The sequence below is a fragment of the Megalopta genalis genome, chromosome 5, assembly GCF_051020955.1.
Source record: "Megalopta genalis isolate 19385.01 chromosome 5, iyMegGena1_principal, whole genome shotgun sequence".
Classification (NCBI taxonomy): Eukaryota; Metazoa; Arthropoda; class Insecta; order Hymenoptera; family Halictidae; genus Megalopta; species Megalopta genalis.
Window position 1 is genome coordinate 7,159,708 of NC_135017.1, and position 19,594 is coordinate 7,179,301.

At 33.0% G+C, this 19,594-nt stretch overlaps 4 protein-coding genes across 5 annotated transcripts in view; 1 reads left to right on the forward strand and 3 right to left on the reverse strand.

Annotated features, from left to right (window-relative positions):
• Window positions 1–2,860, reverse strand: part of LOC117222418 (protein qui-1) — a 37,745-nt gene extending 34,885 nt beyond the window's left edge. Inside the window, exon 1 of one of the 2 annotated variants that reach the window (XM_033474097.2) lies at window positions 2,430–2,857. The gene's annotated coding sequence lies outside the window, so the exon portion shown is untranslated. Of the gene's footprint in view, window positions 1–2,429 lie in introns of both variants that reach the window. The other variant, XM_076522364.1, reaches the window with a different exon arrangement.
• A 2,376-nt stretch (window positions 2,861–5,236) lies between these two features.
• Sec24AB (Protein transport protein Sec24AB) lies at window positions 5,237–13,067 on the reverse strand. The gene is made up of 17 exons (XM_033474101.2): window positions 12,901–13,067; window positions 11,696–11,855; window positions 10,915–11,555; window positions 10,487–10,633; window positions 10,280–10,395; window positions 10,061–10,163; window positions 9,857–9,983; window positions 9,116–9,225; window positions 8,810–9,041; window positions 8,540–8,697; window positions 8,234–8,459; window positions 7,729–8,058; window positions 7,543–7,653; window positions 7,247–7,419; window positions 6,845–7,180; window positions 6,616–6,719; window positions 5,237–6,480 (listed from the first exon to the last, which is right to left on the reverse strand). The coding sequence occupies exons 2-17, from the start codon at window positions 11,832–11,834 to the stop codon at window positions 6,369–6,371; spliced, it is 3,165 nt and encodes a 1,054-aa protein (XP_033329992.2). The 5' UTR covers window positions 11,835–11,855; window positions 12,901–13,067; the 3' UTR covers window positions 5,237–6,368.
• Window positions 13,068–13,843: 776 nt separating this feature from the next.
• Window positions 13,844–17,780, reverse strand: vimar (visceral mesodermal armadillo-repeats). Its single transcript, XM_033474020.2, has 10 exons — window positions 17,664–17,780; window positions 17,335–17,463; window positions 16,955–17,188; window positions 16,590–16,756; window positions 16,071–16,302; window positions 15,857–16,003; window positions 15,380–15,775; window positions 15,119–15,251; window positions 14,772–15,037; window positions 13,844–14,686 (listed from the first exon to the last, which is right to left on the reverse strand). The coding sequence occupies exons 1-10, from the start codon at window positions 17,668–17,670 to the stop codon at window positions 14,565–14,567; spliced, it is 1,833 nt and encodes a 610-aa protein (XP_033329911.1). The 5' UTR covers window positions 17,671–17,780; the 3' UTR covers window positions 13,844–14,564.
• A 265-nt stretch (window positions 17,781–18,045) lies between these two features.
• LOC117222374 (transmembrane protein 242) lies at window positions 18,046–19,594 on the forward strand. The gene is made up of 2 exons (XM_076522214.1): window positions 18,046–18,237; window positions 18,490–19,594. Exons 1-2 carry the CDS (start codon window positions 18,195–18,197, stop codon window positions 18,900–18,902), a joined length of 456 nt encoding a protein of 151 aa, XP_076378329.1. The 5' UTR covers window positions 18,046–18,194; the 3' UTR covers window positions 18,903–19,594.

Consider the following 19,594-nt stretch of genomic DNA (forward strand, 5'->3'; position numbering starts at 1 on the left):
TATCCAATTAAACAAGATCTGCAAAAGCTTGCCGTCCCCAGCCTTTCCACAAATTTTTCATTTACCGTGCTTCCCAAGTACTTACATATAACGTGTACGATATTAACCTACATTCCAATCCAATATTTTGATTATCCAATTAGTTTAATTAAAACTCATATCAATCCTTTTTACTACTTTGAAATAATCATATTTCAAAATTTGTTTGTTTAATTTAATTAAAAACAATTGTATTTTCAAACTTGCTATTTTCGTTTTCGTTTCATTTGATATAATTACAATTAAAAATTTACCATTTTCATTTTTGTTCATTCCATTTCATGTAAGGTAATTATATTTAAAATTCTACCGTTTCCATTTAATTCAATTCGAAACAAATAATATAATCCAAAACTGTATCATTTATTAAATTAAATTTACCAGTACTTATAAAATTAATCATTCCATAGACTGTGAGAAGATTTTCATCATTTCGGAGTGTGTTCTGTGGACTTATAAAAATGACAACGGTATACAAGATACAGTAGTAACGGCAAGCAGTGTCCATTTTTTACGTTTCCCAGCCCGAGTCAGAAAACGGTAAAACGGAAACATGATTGTAATACTGGAGATTGACTACGGAAATACCGGTAAAGGAACGTTTCCGCGGCAAAAGATGTCATTTCATCCGAGATTTTGCCCACGGTTCGGGAAATTCCATCATAGCTGCAACTGATCCCTATATATGTAAGAATCCTATGTAAATAATATCAGCGAGTTGCGGTTTATGTCAATTGCCCTCTAGTGGTATACGTCGGAAACCCAACACCTATGACACCCCAACCCACCAAGCAATTTTTTCGCTTTTGCTTGTGATTGTTGTTACCACATAGCAACATCATCGCGTAGTGAATTGCGTCTAATCAATCGAATTGCACGAACTCATAGACATGAATATATTATATTATATTTACATTATATTTATATTATATTATATATTATATTATATTATATATTTATTTATAATATATTATATGAATATATTATATATAATATATTATATTATTTCTAATATTTACGAAACTATTCTTCTCGAAAGAATTACGTTTCTCTATGTTGCAAATAATAATGTCGCGACCCTTTAACAATTATCTGGAATGCATTTTACAACAAGTCCATACGAAGCGAGCGGTACGGAAATATAAATACATGGTCACGTGGAATGAAACGCCTTGCATATTCATTACAGTAACTACTGTGTAGATCATATCGGAGGTAATACAGCCGCATGTGAAAATATACGTGTGGCATATTTTATATAGAAACGCGAAACAAAAACTTATTCTGTGTCACGGAATTACTGCAGCGAAGCTAATTAAATAGACTGCCGATTTTCATGCGAAATAATAAAAACATTGTCCAAGTAAATTTGCAAGAAACGTAAGTCCGATTAATATCTCATTTCTCTTGTAGCCATTTTAATAATACAAAGATATCCGCAAAATTGCCTAATGTCTTCACAGTTTTGTATTTGATTTTTTATATTATATTATATATTATTATATATTTATTATTAATTAATTATTAATTATTATATATTATATTATATTTATATTATTTTAATTCTCGTCGGCAATGCATAAAATCCGCGGTCGTCCAACTAAAGAACAAACATAGAGTAAACGTGTTACATTCGTATGAGGATATCGCTTTTCAAAAATGGCTGATTTGAAAATCATCTTACCAGAACCAACGAATCCGTTTCTACCTTAAACGAGCCCGATCTATTTCGCCGGGATATGCCTCGTATCTTTTCAAATATTGTTCCTGCATGCCGTTTAACCTGTCGATTGATCCCGCGCAAACAAGTGCAGCGAGACTACAAATGGACGATGATCGGGACGTTGGTGGTCCCATTTAAAATGTAAATAGAGTTAAGATGGTTGAACAAAAGCGGGGCGAGAAGACACGCGAAAGAAAGGGAGAATAGGGGGAGGAAGAAAAAGGAGCACGGGACAACAGAGAGCACTCCCTAAAGAGGGTTGCGGAGCGCCACCTGTCCATCGATAAGCGATAATAATTAGTTCTTTTTTTAATTCGTCAGGCTGAGAGAAACGATCGGCCGCGTCGGTAATATTTCCAATTATCTTCTTCCTATCGATCGGTAAGGACGAGCCAAAATGGCGAGGGCTAGGGGTAGGGGAGATATGTTTATCGAGCTAAGGGACTATGAAAAAAAGTCCACACACACGCAGGATTAGACGCACTCTACGGTGAAACAGGCGATCTTGAATTAAACTCGATAATAAAGGATGACATCGGCGCGCGAGAAACTCGAGAAATTCAAACTGTCATTTGCCGGCGTGCTTCGTCCTGCGCGATTATATGGAAAATAATGGTTGATCATGAATTCATAGTTATAGCAATGCGAATGATGAAAAGGCGCTCACCGGTCTGTTGTCTCGGCTGCGATGAAAAACACCAACCCTCACCACAGGCGCCGCACCACTACTGACGCCAAGGGCCGAGCGTGGCTCAAGCGAGGCGATGGGTCGCGCGCATGCGCCGTACGCCGACTCACCTGGGCACAGTCTCGCCTGGCGCCATCTTCGAGGGGGTAGATGCAATCCTCGTTGTTGTCCTACATTACCAAGTGTGTATTTTGACAGATAACATTCCGACGAATTTCGATATCACAGTGTACACGAGTTATAGGTTCTGAACATTTTCTTGACACAAATTGAATCGAACTTCGAAACTGAAATTGAACCGCTGCGCGAATAATATATCGCGAGTGCTTCCCGACTTTTGTGCTCTTCATAGAAATCTTACTTCATCGGCGTAAGTCAATAAGTTACTTGACTTAATCATTTAATCTACTTGATCAGTGGCATTCGTTTAGTATACATATATTCGGTGGCTCCCAAGGTACTCAACCTGTCAATAATAATTTACATCGATTCAGCTTTTACTTTACGGTTAATCGTTATTCAGTTTTTTTAGATGTTATTTAATAGAACTACTTTTAGTATCGAACATAAGAATAAGTAATACTTTTTATTACCTTTCACGTTTACTTTTAAGCACTCTTGTTCTTCTACTCAGCGCCACCTTCAAACAAACAACGAGCGGGAAATGATTTTGAATTTAAAGTAGCACAAGAACTATTACTTATTACCAATTTATTAGAAGAATGAGGCGAATTGTTAATTGGTATTGATAGATAATCATATTAATGAGTACTTATTTTCAAATATTCTCGTTCGCGCGTTCCACTGCTCAGCAACATCTTGGAAGAAAGGACGAACGGGAAATCATTTTGAATTTGAACTAGTGCCGAATCTGTTAACAGTTTATTAGAAGAATAAGGTGGATAGTTTATTACTGCGAGTTGTTAAGAGAATGAAGTTACAGCTTGACAGAGGAGAATTATCAAAATAAAACGCCACGATGAAGAAAAATCGAGAAAACATTGTTGCGGCATTAAGTGTTTTATTTTTGCACTGTTCATAGTGCGGTTCAAAGTGGTGAACGATTTACATCATCCAACTATCCCTGGTCTCCTTTCATAACGATTTGTTCGCATCTACGAAAAAATGTCTGCTTCGAGTGATTCTTCGTTTTGGCAGCATTGGTGGTTTGAAACATGGAGTTTTATAAATTCTCAGTTTTCCGTGCACAGACCTATCTCGAATTAACGAGGTATAATATATTCATATGCATATACACACACACACACATATATATATATATATATATATATATACATATATTATATTATATATATATAAAATATATATACATATATTATATTATATATATATAAAATATATATACATATATTATATTATATATATATAAAATATATATACATATATTATATTATATATATATATATATATATACATATACATATATATCCAACAACGTATGTAGATTATAGATTTTGTCTTTGAAGACACTATTTTGTGGTCGTACACGATCTGCATTTAAGCGCGATCGTATAGTTTATTGTGTTCTGTATGTTCATGTGAAAAGATAATGAGGAGTCTGAAACTATGCAAAAGCGTTGAGAAATTTACAGATGATAATCAATTTACGTTTTTAGAAGCAATCAAAGAATTTCTAAACTTTGAACCTTTTGCTTATTTCAGTAGAGCACAGCCAAAATATGTTTGTTCTTAATTCTGATCTAGACATTTCAGACAAAATGTTGCATATCAGTTGATGTATAATGTTTAAAAGAGTAATATACACAGCAATAAGTAGCATGAAACATTTAATCAATTTTGTAAGAAAAATAAAAACAACATTCTATATTTGTGTACCTCTTGATGTTTGTTTTCTGATATTACTTATCCAATTTCTCTATCTATTCGTTTCATGTGCTCTGTATGTTCATGTAAAATCCCTATATTTGTACATTTCTACATATCGTATTCATAAAAAAAATTATTCTTTGTAAATATCTTGGATGTTTTGTTAATTCGAGACCAGTCTATACATATACATATATACATCAACAATATACACACATGTATACATACGTACGTACCCACATACATACATACATACACAGCGTGTCTTACAAAAAAATGATAAGCAAGTATAACTGTTCTATCAATAGTCTTCATAAAAGTGAAAATAAAGAAACTTACTGATGCGTCTAATGTATATTTCTCGAATACGAACTTAAAATCTATAATTTCAATTAAATTGATTGATTCTCCATTAGTGTCTGTGAATTCCATTCTACATTCTAAAAGGCACCCTGCATATTAATATAACATACTAATTATACTAAATGTTAGTGACAAGTGACAATACAGGGATTATTCCATCAGTAAGTAATTTCTTCGTACGATTGTTGAGAAAATAATATATATATATTTCCATACCACACTTAAGAGGAAAAATTCTGCAGATAGCATGTATACAAAATGCTTAATGAAAGGGACGAGTATTTAAAGGATATCAGATTTTTGCAAAAAATTAAGACGATGTTTGATATTCTAAATTTGTCACTAAGACTAATATATGTTTATCTTATCGCTGTAGCTATTGCATTAATCTGTGTGTGATTGTTTCATGAGAGGAATTGAAACGAATGAATGAAAATGAGGTCAAAAACATCATTAATTCATCAACATGCATCTTATTTTGCGTGTTGGAATTTCTTGTTTTCCCATTGCACCATAGCTGATGAAATACTCTGTATGTATATACATATATGTATTGCTCCATATTATCAGGCCGATACGTTAAAGTTTCAATTTATTTTAAAATCGTTTGTCCCAGACACAGAAAAATAGAATCAATTATTTACAAAAGTATTTTCAAGTCGAAAAAAAAAACAAAATTGGCTACCTAGTTATATCGAAAAAGTATATTACACTTAAAACGTACAGATTATGTATAAAATAATTAATTTAAACAAAAAAAGACGGGTTTACAACAGTTTCATAAAATGCCTCCCCCGGTGCAGAAATCCTTTGAATTTGAAAACACTAGTACGAGAAAATTCCATATGCCGTAAAAAATTCGATTGACAATTTAATTTATAGAATAGAAAAGCATTTACAGAAAAAGGGACCGGACTGCCTAGAAAAAGTACTGCAACTAATCAAGGTAACAATAATCGTTATAGTAATCATTGTGATGTTAAAATAATAATAATTACAATTAAATTATATTTAAATGCTTCAACACCTCTTAAAACAATAATAACATTCATTCCTACATACGTATACGTACATAAATGTATACATGTATATATCCATCGGTATACATACATGTATATGAACATATACATATAAATGTGTGTATGCCTTTTATACAGAGTGTTCCGTTTTAATCTTTCCACGCATTTATCTTCCAAATTGTTCGTTATTAGAAGAGTATCTTTTAAATCAAACTTACATTGCATGTAAATTGCATGACTTAAATTATTCTAATCGACCTTGAGAGACATTAGAAGATGTCGAGGGTCAATAACTTCGTATCGGAATGATCTACTTGTCTTAAACAGAGATCCAAATTATAGCAGGTACCTCTTAGAACCCAGTGAGTTTTATTAAAGACATTATACGAATAACGTGTAATTTGGGAGATAACAGCGTTAGAAGATTAGAATAGGAAACCTTGTATTTGCATGTATATGTATATGTATATACACACGTATATACATATATATATTGTATATTTATATAATGGGTTTTATATTCCTAAGTGTTCCATTCTAATCAACCGATTAAACAATCATTTCATGAAGTTCAGATTCTTTAACACAGTTCACGATTGCTAAACACTTTCACTGTAATCAACAATGGCTTTTACACGTTAAAGTTTCATTTTTCTGTTTCTCAGCCAAAACCCGAGCTCATTTATCATTATTTCACTTGAGTCTTGAGATGTTGCACAAATTCGTAGTAACTCAATGCGGACTCAAAGCGGTCCTCGACTAATCGTTCAATAAAGAGCGTCCGGAAAGGGCTGTCGTCTCTGAAAACGGAAAATAATATTAGCGATCATTCATAGATTAATAGGTGAATGTTTCTTCGTTCCTCCCCTAACGTGAATAATTACAACTCATTGAATAAAATTTTAAATTCAACTATGGAGACTGATGAAACTTACCGAATAATTTGAACAGAAACAGGATAAGGTTTCTCCTCTTGCAAGCTAAATACAAAATTACGCAACAATTCGTTTTCTGGTGTGTCGATCTCTGGTAACTCATACTGAAATAAATATTTTATTTATTTATTTTTCGCAACGCAACACGTGTTCAAGAAATAGTCTCCCTTTTTAGGAGAAAGTTACAATGTTTCGTCATGAATAAGCTATAGTTTGTTTAGCCACTCACAATTTCATCCGGTATCGAAGCAAAACCAGTGACCCCAAGTACATTGCAGCAAAACGTAGGGTGAATGTTCTTGCCGATCAGAATGAATATCCGGTCACCTGCGTCCATGAGAAAAGCGCCCCTTGAATGTATCTTTTCAGCAGAAAGATGCAGCCTAGCTGGTTGGGGACAAAGTTTTCCGTCGATATCTTTCGCGTTTCGATCCTCCAGCGCGTGTACCGCGTATAGATCCGGATAGATCATCTGGATCAATTGGAACAACGGTAAAGTCTTCAACTGACACATTGCGAACACTCGGTCATCGAGTCTTGTACTCATTCCTGACCTGAAGGCAATCTAGAAAACAGATAATATCGAATCATAACGCATCAGATAACGTTACCACTTGTGATGAACACTTACACATTTGAGCAGAGCAATAATATAAAGAGGCAGTAGTTTCAAGCTTCCTGGAACCATAAGACCACCAGTCATGGCTGGTTGAGACACTTTGTAAGCTGACAGCACGTCTATGGCCACGTTTATCAAAGCGTCTCTCGCGTCTGATAGAGAGGACTGCTGAGATCTGTCCACAGCTGTGAAAATATTAATAAAAAGTTAGTTTAAAGTGTACGCTGAACCAAACACATTATAAATCCGGGGCGATACGATCAAAAGACCGTTCATTGATTACATTTCACGATAAAAAGAAGTCTTACCCATTTTAGAAAGTAGGCCTACTATGCACTGTTGATCAGCGGAATGGAGAACATCTGATAAATTAGTAGCGACTGGCAAACTCAATGTGTGTACCCTGATTCTTCTTTCACCTGAAAGGCAATTTGTCCATCGATGTCTCATTTTTGAAAACATTAATTTCGGCAAGTTTGATTTAGAATAAGTACCTTTACTCGACGTGTAAAGCAAAGCTGCCTGGAAACATACACTCTGGACGTCCGAAAGATTCTCCTCGATGGAGATTTGCATTCCAAAACCAGCGTCTGGATTTACATTAGGCAAACTAAGTAGATCCGTAGATCTCACGAAGAAATTTCCATGGAAAGTGTGAATGCTCAAGCCGCGAGTGCATCGTATTCTCATTACCGCCTCGAAGCCAATTTTTCTCGTGAGATAGCGTCTGAGTATTCTGTCAAGAGTTTCTGCATTCTGTGGTTTCGAGCCTCGGAACAACGGAAGGTGGTATATGCAACCCCCAGAAAATTTACACATACCAGCTAGAACAGAAAATATTTCTTCGTGATACCGCTCTTGTAAAATCCGCTATAAATAGACTGCAGATCTTTATGCACATTCCTATTTTCAGAAGATTTCTGCTGAACGAAAGTAAAATAAAAATTGTTTTTTGAATGCATGAAAATCCGCTGTAAATAAAATTAAATATATGCATACAAAGTGTAGCTAAATCACAATATTGGCTATTTAATAGGAATAGGTCGACTGCTATCTGCTGTCCACTACAGTCCAATGCTAATCTCTTGTAGAAGTCTGTAGCTGGATTCAAGTGTGGTACGTCCTTGTTTGCTCTGCTGTTAGGATCCTCTCTGGCTTGTAATAGTCCAGGACCCACGTTTGGCAAACAAGTTTGGAAGACGGTCACGCGTCCACCGGTTGATGACTAAAATTCGGTTGATGGTTAAATTCAACATATTCTACTGCTAGTTATAAATATTCATAGCTTGTTTTTATTATGCGTACCATAAGTTTATACGCAGCTTGCAATGCCGCGCCCAAAGCACTGTTCGTGTCGTGTGTTCCTTGGAATTTGGTCGGTAACTGAGCCAAGAGATCCCTGATTAATTCCTCGCGTTCCTTTAAATTGACTATTAAATTTTCTGGACATGGCAGGAAAACATCTGCACAATAATTTTTTGTTGTTAAATTCAACAGAAATGTTTGATATCTTATCAGTTGCTAAACATTGTCGAATGTATCAGTATGAGTTATTTGTGTACATTTCTTTATTACCATCTATATCTAGCATAATCATTTCTTGAGGCTGTGATACGTTGTCAGGTATGCTGAAGAAATGAATTGCAGAGTCCACTGCCAAAAATCCGATCTGTGTTCTACCATCTCCTGGCAATCTTGACAATTCTTCTGATATTGCATTGCACACTATATTCAAGTAACCACTTTCCACTGCCAACCTCGAAACGTCCAAAACAAACAGATATACAGCTGGCTGAGGTGGGCGGAGCTGTAACAAGTTCATTACTTTAATTACTCCACCAGCTTGATAGCAACCATTACTAAAATAAAAAAATATCCCACCATGTATTCGCTAGGCGCAATAAATTCGATTGTGCTCGTTTTCACTTCTGGTCGTCTCGACGGATCACCATAGGTATTTGTAACAGGATCAAACTGAAATTCTTCTGGTACTGAAAATACAATTTATATCAGAGGTTGAAAACAGTTATAATATCGGTTTCGGTTCTTGAAACAGTTATGAAGAACCGAAATTTTCTCATAACTGTTATAAGATATATCGGTTTCGATTCAGAATCGTTATTATATCGGTTCTATATCTGTTATCTTTCGGTTTTAAGTTTCGGTTATGAATTTCAATTCTAATTTCATTTCACGTACAAAATACATTGTATTTCCTTTAGGGATTAAAGTATTAATTCTAAAATACTTTGTATTATAGACAAGCTGAGACTATTACTACCACACAGAAAAAGGATATACAGTCTCTTACACTACATTGAATTTTGCCAATACGTGTAGGTATAACTGAATCCAGAACCGAAAAATAACAGTTATAGAACCGATATAATATCGGTTTTCAAGAACCGAAACCGAGATAAGTCAGAACCAATATACCTCATAACTGACATGAAACTTTTTCGGTTCTCCATAACTGTTTCAGTCAGACCGATATATAACAGTTTGAAACAGTTATTTTCGGAACCTTTTCAATCCCTGATTTATATACAATTAAATTTATTAGAAAGCCATTATAATGTAGTATACAATATATTAGCGATAATTTCATGGATTTATAGTTACATTCGTTTATTCTGAAGCAGAGACAGCACTTCCATCTCTTTGAGTCACTGAAGTATACAAATGGATTGATATAGGTTCTACAGGCACGACATCGCACGATCGTGCTGCACTGTATTACTGGTAGATGCTGAAGTTCAAAAAAATAGTAGATTAATTTATATCAATGAAGGTATGAAAATGTTAAAATTGAATATCTGCACATACATTTAAATCTTTAAACGGATGAATTAAAACTCCCAGAGGCAACCTAGATTTCTGTAGTAATCCATTGGATTCTGGTATCTTGGTGAGTGTACAGCGAAAAATACTAAGAAATAATGAAATATGATAGTGAAAAATATCATTATTTGTTACATAAGTGCATGTATTTTTCTGAACTACTTTATCAGCGTAATAGAGCTACTTTTAGAGAAAGTCACTTACTCTGGACTACAATTAATACTCTCTAGATATTCTTGGTGAAGCTTAATTTTTGGTGGATCTACTTTTTCTGCAGGCAAAACATTTCTGCACTGCAGAAGATCGATATTCTCCATTCCCTAAAAGACAAACAACGTAAATATTACTTTACGAAAAAAATTTCATATCCTAATATGTTAATTAACATTAATGCAATTCAATTTTACCAACCCATAGTTTATTATAACCAGCTTGTGCAACAGACATCATATTCATTTGGTTATTCAACTGATTCATTTGGTCGGGATATTGTTGTGGGTATTGTTTACTCATTGGATCAAGCTGCATGGTCATTGTATTTGGTTGTTGAATTGGATACTGGAATAAAAGTTCCACTTATTTATCCTAAGCAAATTCTAAGCAGTTAATACAAACAATATAATCGATTCATAAATGATTTCTGTGAGAACAAATTATAACAATACTCTCGACATCTTAATGATTCATCATACTCAAACTATCTAATAAACGGTACGAAGTTATCGTTAGTTGCTGTTCATTTTACTGATAAATAAAATACTTTTCATTAACACAACTTTTTTCTTATAGAATTGTATCTGAACAGCACATTATGATAGTAGTATAAAGAATGTTTATACCGTCCGCTGTGGAGGAGGATATCCAGCTGCCGTAGTTTGTAGAGGAGGCTTTGCTTGTATCTGAGGTCCACTTCCAACCGATCCATAAGACATTGTATTTGGTACTGTGGCAGCATGTTGCATAACATGTGCATTCTTTGCGTACATCCTTTGTCCTCCGAAATTTTGTTGATAAGGGGGCTTTGATGGGGCTCTGAATGATTGCATAGGATTTGGAAACTTGTTTTGCTCTTGTGAATAGACCTGTGCTCCTTGTACCATATTATCTTGACTATCAACTTTGTAAGGTTTCGCTTCTAACGCCGGATTGGGCGGTAAATTCTGATCGAATCCAGCAATTGGTGGTTTCGGTGGTTCCATTTGCGAATTTACTACATCATCTCTTGGAGGCGGCGGATGCTGCGTCGCAGGCACTTGAAATTGATTCTGAACATTATACATTGGTGGTTGTTGTTGACTCTGTGGTAGCCTTACTGGTGGTGGCATTACAGGATTCATTGAATTTTGTTGGCCATTGATTAAAGGGGACATTTGTGGACGAGGTAACGGTGATCTGTATTGATTGTAAAGGTACGGTGTTGGTGATGGATCTCTTGATGTTTCTCTAGATGGATCTCGTGATGATTGTGAAGATGGAACACCTGAAAATAAAATATTTAATTAGTATAATTGGTGGTGACATTATAGCCATTTACAAGCATAATTTAGTACGGATGTTGGATATTGCACTGTATATGTCGCGAAAAATAATAAGATATAGATTATTTATTTCAAAACATACCTGTGAAATTATAATTTGTGGATTGCATGCCATTATGGTGTGTTGCGCTTGCCTGGCCATTTACCATCTGTGGGGGAGCACTCTTCAGGTTACTGTCACTGCCATATGTACGATATTGGTAGTCTGTTGGTTGGGACATGTTGCTGATTTCCAAACGTCGCTAAACATATTAAAAAGACAATATTATTTTGTTACACAAATAAAAATACAATTAAACTGCTTTAATATTGGAAAAACAAAACCTGTTTAGATAAACACATAGCTTTAGTAAAATAAATTTCAATAGATACACATTTTTATTAAACTACAGAAATATGTCAAAATTTATATAAATATTTATAACTGATCCATTATAATTTATAACATAATTTGATACTACCTACTTAATATCATGTGAATGGGAAGTATGCATACGTATTTCATTCTTTACTATTCACCTATAATTAGATAACTCAGCAAATACTAGTTAGATAAAATGGTGTGTAACTGTTTGATTTGATCATATCTTTACATGTATCAATTTTATCACCAACATTCGAGAATCATTAAAACTTTTTACGATACAGTAATAATATATTGGTATGAACAAAATTATACAAAGATAAAATAAATTGTTACATGTCAAGGTTAAAAGAAGTTAAGATATCATGATAGGATGAAGAAATTGCTGAATAATTAAAAAGTGTAAGGTCATAAAACGGTAGAGAAATTGAAGTAAACGTATGGATTTATTAATTCAATCAAAAATGAATTAACACAACATGTATGAGAAAGGCTCCACAAGTTTCAATTAAGTTTCGCGAAAAAAATAAAGTAGGATACAACAGATTAAATTAACAGCGCAGTACAAAAGTAAACTTGATTAAGAGCAACAACGAGACAATGCAATCAGAAATGACAAAAACAAAATAACAGAACCATTAAATATAATCAAATAAAATAACGATGACATGAAGCAAGTTCGTGATCGTGAGGCAAAATGATGATTGTTAGTTAGCCAGAGATACGCGGGAGATGGAAATTCGAAAAATCTGCAATTCATAGTCCAGAATTCGCTGAGAAGAGGAGAGAGTATGGACAATATAATTTTGAAAGATTAAGGCAAGGGGAAACGAGCGAAAGGTTAAAACGTCACGTCGATGTTGGGGTGCTTTGCACACTAAGTTTTGTCGTCGAATCTCTCCGTGATCATTGACATTTCTTACCTTCTCGACGAGGTTATCACGGCAAGAAGAAACAAAAGTTTAGATTTCACTGCACCAAGTGACGTGCATTGCACTTTTTACGGTGTAATTCGCCGTTAATTGTTGGAGAGACGTACCTCGTCGAGGGGACACACAACATTACGTGGCAGCCCAGTCGATCGGAGCGCCATTTTCTCTTCTGTGGACTAAATTTGTACCACATAGTTGAAATCATTAATGCCTAAGTCGGTTCCACGTCAAATTAAATAATATTTGCATCACAAACAACCAATTCTGTTTTACTCTTTGATTTCAGAATGCGATCTGGGAAGTATACATTAGTATTTGGGTGATTGCTCAGACAGTTCTCAAAATATCGAGATAAAAATTTGAAGATATCTGTTCACTATTGTTTCATCCTCAATATTTATAGCTTCCCAGAGTTGAACAATATTTAATGCAATAAATGGTTGCAGTATTTCATTATCAGTTATTGAATCAATCTATTTAAACAATGACTAATTATCAAGGATTAATATTTACTGTTAATAATTGACTATTAATTTTATCAATCGATTAAATCAATTGCGATTTCTTAAGATAATTCTTTTTAATCTTAAGTACTAATTAAATAATTAAATTACGAGTAATACTTCAAAAGAACATATGATACTCACCGATTTGTTATATTTTATGCTCATAAAATTTTTGCTCATTTTACATTAAAAAATACATAAAATGTTATTTCAAATTTTCACGTAATTAAAAGTTACACTTCATGCACTTCTCTTGTTTAGACTGTGATGTTATTTTTGATTTGATTTACCAATGATCGAATAATTAGAATAATGATAATTCCGTAGAAAGTAACTGTACAAATATCTTCTATCTATAAAAATGCTATAAAACAATCCTATTTGTTGAAATTAATAAACTAAATAAAAAATTGTTCGTTCGTCGGAAGTTATCGTATATAGATTTATTATAATATTAATCTCACAATTGGTCGCACGAATGTTACAATTTGGTCGGTCTCCTAAAAGTACACACATATTTTTTTTCCTTTTTTTTTTAAGAACTTACGTTAGCCCACGAATATTTAGTACCTTTTTCCATAATCAATTGACAAATTTCATTTATGTTAAATCGTGGAAAATTTACCATTTAGTACATATATAATTACATTCAAATGTGATTGTAATGATTCGGTAACTAATTACTTATAAACAGACAACCGATGTTTATGTATATGTATATTTTTTATAGAATACAGTCACGAAAACAGGACTTGGACAAAAATTCATTTTTCGTCTCTTGAGGATTTCCGCGACATGTATTTTACTTTGCATAAATACATACTCCTTGCGTATTTTTTGCATACTTTCTGTACACGTGCATAAACATCTGTGATCTAATTAGAACCATGTAATGAAACGGCAGAACAAACAAATCTGAATGCTGACTTTAATTTAAAAAATGCTCAAGTAACGTCAACGTTACTTTTTGTTGTTGTTGTTGCTCATAATGATGATTTTACAAAAATATTGCTTCTGATATGAGACAGATGTATGTTTGTCACATTGAAACACGAAGACTTATTTTCAACCAGGAAGAAAGATTTGCGATTCGGGTACTTGTATCTCCTCAAATAATAGTAATAAGTACATGTTTATATATCCGTTTACTCAATTGAGCTTTTCGCAAATTCTTTTCATTTTATTTCCGATGGTCGATTCTCCATCGCTATCCAATATATTTTGACACAACGATTTTAAATTACTTTTTGCAATATTTTCTCTCAATGTTTCTGAAACGTAAATTAAATTTTGAAACGAAATTTCATCTTGACACGTCACATCTTTTAAAATAAAAAAATGAATGTATCATAATACCTGAGTTAACAATATTATCCAATAGGGACACAGCATTGTGCATAATTGGTTTCTCCAGACTTTTTGCGACCTCAAAAAATCTGCAAAGTTTGTCCACTATGTCAGCCTCCAGAAGAAGTTGCTCGCATTGTGATAAACAACTCGTTGTCAGTATCATTAAACTAATTAGAGCTTCATTTTGCATTAAAACATGCTGCGACGTTAACATCTTAACTAAATGGGGTACCGTGCCATGTTCTACCATCAAAACCGTAATTTCCTTATCCCTGAAGACAACATTTCATACATCAATTACAGTAAAATATGTACTCCAACTACATACATAGATAGTTAAAAAACCAGTCAACCTGCTGTTATTAATTAGCCAAGCAATTAGTCGATTCGCTTCACTTTGCACCCCAGGATGTTCTTCGACATCGCACCATTCAACAGTTTTCGTCAATAAATCAGTTTTTTTACCCAACTCTACGGCAGCTTCATCTGTAACCAAAAACAAATGCAATACCTAAGTTAAACATCCTGTACTTTATTACATAAGTTAGTATAAAAATTTTCTTGTAATATTTACGAGAATTCACAGAATTCATATTTATGAAACTAAATCTTACATTGTCCATCAATAACGATCCTCAAGGTTCCCAATAATTTAAAGACTACCGGGTAAGATGGAATATGTAACATCGAGTATAAAACGTCTATCAATCCATCTTGCAATATTACAGGTTTATTATCTGCAGGAATAACAAGATTTCGCAAAGCACTAAGTAGTGCATGCTGAAACCTAATGTCAGCTGCGTCCGTGTTATTATCCTGCAGAAGTTTAAGCAAACTCCTGTGAATGCCTTGAGCAACCATAAGTTTGCAATGGGCGTCAGTGCGAGCGAAGTTTCCCATTGCCAATACTGCTGTGATTTGCAAATCTTTGTCTTCACTATCAAGCCAGTCAACCAATTTTTTATACACAACACCATCACTGTTATCGTACAAATTGTTCATACTCTGATCTAATTCAAAAAGAGAAGCATTTTAGTTATGCTCATACTACTACTGATAAATTAATTGAATATCTATTTATTGACGCGTACCTCCTGTTAACACAAGGATGATTAGATTGCAAGCAATTTTCAACACCGACCTAGCCTCGTCATCTGTACAATATGGACTATGTTTCTCCAATAGCTTCAGCAGCAATTCACAAACACCTGCCTTTGCAAGCAACAGTTTTGCATTCTCTAAAATTTAAGTATGCATTAAGCTACTGGAAATCGATATAAAGCAGTCAATTAATAATGAACATACCGCTTTCTGCTTGACCATGAAGAAGTTCTAAACACATCTCAGAAAGCTCTGATGATGTATCACTTGCCAAAATATCCACCAGAATTTTTGTAAGTCTTTCATCTAGAAACTCTACATCAGCATCATTCAATATTCCTAATATTAGTAGCGAGTGCATTGCAGATTCTCCACCTGCACTACCATCAATCTCCAAAAGACTGCATATAATAGGTACAATTTCCTGTTGCAATGCCTAAGAAAGTTTTCCTACAGATTAACATATTAATTACCACGAATGCACTAGTATGTTATTTTAACTAACTACTATAAATGCATAATACAAAATGTATTAGTATGTGTTCATTATTTTATTAAGCAATTTCTTTCTCATACTCGAATTTAAGACCTCAAATTGTTCTTAATAATGTTTGATACACAGTAACACATTGGTAGTATAAAATGCCAGTTTTTTACAACAACATACTAGGATATCTGTGATAATTGATTCATTAACGAATTATGTTGCAATCAACTTGTTACCTCTGTATTAACAGATGACCGGTCGATAAGAAAATTTAAAAGAAGACCTGCTGCAACATTACGAAGAAATGGTGCTCCTTCTACATTATTCAATGTAACACTTTTTTCCAATACTGCCAAGATTGATTTTAATCCATTTTGATCTTCAACAAACTTTTTACCATTTTCTGTAACAATTGTTCACAAAAAGAAACATTTAAAATCATTAAGAATACTTCATAAATTTGGGAAAATAAACCCTACAAACAATATTGAAATTTGATTGACAAGAGGTATCCAATGATATTAGATTATAATAGTGATGACTTTAATTGCAACTACATACATGAACAAAATTTGAGTCATTAGGGATTAAAGATCCCTACCATTCTCGTAACAAATATTTCCCAAAGCTCTAGAAGTTTGTGTCAACACATCAACGCGATCATCTTTCAACAAATTTATCAGAGCATTCACTATATCTGTAGTGGTACATTTTTCTCTTCCCCTTTCACTTTTCGCAATCTCTGCGATTGCCTTAGCAGTTTTCGCAATGATTTCTTTGGACTCATGATGCAGTAAAGTTAGAAAAACATCGTCCACTGTAAATTCAGTAGATTCTGAAAAATAAATACATGTTGAATGCTGAACATCTATAACATTAATTTACGAAACTACAAATCAATTAGCCATTGACCAAAAAGGTGAGAAAAATATTTTTTTCTAAAAGTATGAATAATTACTTAACATAAAAGTTAATAAATACCTCCAATAGACGTTTTGCTAACATTGACAATAGAATCTAACACCTGAATAATATCTTCAATCTCTTTCTCCGACTTTACAACAAATCGTAATTCTTCCAGCAACTTCGCAATATTGTGCTTCAATTCCCCTGAAACGAAACATTATTTAAACATTGATATTATAGCGATATTTGTTATAAAATTTCGATGAATTTATTTTTGAAATAAAACTACGTAATAGGAAATGGATGATCTGTCATTAAGTATTTTGACATCGAGTGCTTCAAACAGACAATAAGATTTAATAAATCATACTTTTCGTAACACAATTAAAAAACTTCTGTTATACCTTCCATTATTCCTTTTCTTTTAGTTTCAAATGTTAAACAAACTAATTTCTTTCAAAATTAATTGTAACAAAATCTATTTAATACTGAACAGCATCTTTGAAGGATCTGCCATAAACTGTAAATCATTAGATGAAGAAAATCTTGTCGAAGAAAATATATATTCTCACCTTTTACCAAAGAAAATAACTATGGGTAATTAAATGCAATTACATATGTTCATTATTAAATAATTACAATATCTTTCTAAACACACAATAAATGTTTTTATTTCATAAACACGGCACATATGTACATACAGAATGCTGTGGGACATTTTTTCATTTAAATCTAGTTACTTTTCTAAGTACGTAATACTGATACATCTATGTATCAAGTAGTCCATGATTCACATGAAGCCGCTAAACAATTCTGTAAACCGGCTAAATTTTCTTCGAAGGAACTTCGAAGATTTTTCACAATTCGTAATTGATATCATAGCTATTAGATATATTTAAATTATATATTTAATATTATATTATAAAACCATAACAATGCCTGACAAAAAGACTGATAAAAAGAAAGAAAACTTTTATGGTAGGTGCATGTTAGAGAAACAATTTATTAAATTGATTTGTATTTCTATATTAATTAGTACGTAGTAAAATTAAATTTATATAAATTAAAGTGAAATGATTTTCTCTCATGAAAAATGTTGTATCATATGGAACATATAACATACTTCGAGTACTGAAATGTTTATAAGATCATAGTTGTATGATCACAAGTTTATATAACACCTTCAAGCATCTCGGTGTGTTCTAAAGTAATTTAATTTTTATATTGCAGCTACAGTTTTCTTAAGTAGCATAGCAGGAGTTTCTGCTCTCATTGGCTTCTCTAGCGCACTGGCATCAGCCAAAAAACAGGACACAAAGGCCTTCGATATGGGTGTTATGGGAGGAAAAGGATTACCAGAGTCAGGAACATCTCTTGCTATGAGAGCACTTTTTTGGGGCTCCGTATGGGCAATTGGGGGCTGTGGACTGCTTTTCTATAGTATCTGGAAAATAACTGGTGCAACCAATGCAGAAGAATTTCGAATGAAAGTTGGATCCATTTTACCTCGAATACCAAAGAATGATCCTCCACAAAGTAGAACAGAATTTGAAAATCTTACAGATCTACTTAGATATGTTTCTGAAGATTGGGGTAAAGAAAATGATCTTGTACATAAAACAGAACAAAAAGAGAAAAAATAGTCACAGCAACAAGTTCTCTTTTATTTACAAAACTGTTAAAGAAAGGAACGGTAGGAAGTGTAGACATGTTTTATAATTACAATCATCAATACATCAAAACACCATGGTCATTTACAGTAATTTTTAGATTACTAATACTAAAAAATACTGCCAGGTACAAAATCTGTATATGTATATTAACTATATTTTTATTTTTAATTGCACTTCTTATGTTCTTAACTGTAACCAACTATAAAAGCATTCATTACGTTGCATTACATTCAGAATTTATAATGTGATGCTTTTTTCTATATTTTTGTACATAGGATGCTCAAAAATATAAACAAATATTTCACCATTCTAATCATAGTAATGATCTTTTCTTATCTGACAATATAGTTTTGTATCATGTAAATAAAGTCATATAAAAAGGGAGAATAATAGTGAGTTATAATGTGAACACACTATATACATAATATTGTATATATTGTACAGAGTGAGAATTATGTTTGCAATAATAATACGAAGAAATATAAAAAATTATCTCTGACAAAGATATCACAATGGAAGGAACTGTATTTTTGTGATGAATGTTTAATACTATTTTAAATAATAATTTAAAAATTATTTTGAATAGTATCTATGTTATTATGTAAATAATAGGAATAAATTGTCATTGTTAAATTATTAATAAAATAAATACACGACTTAAA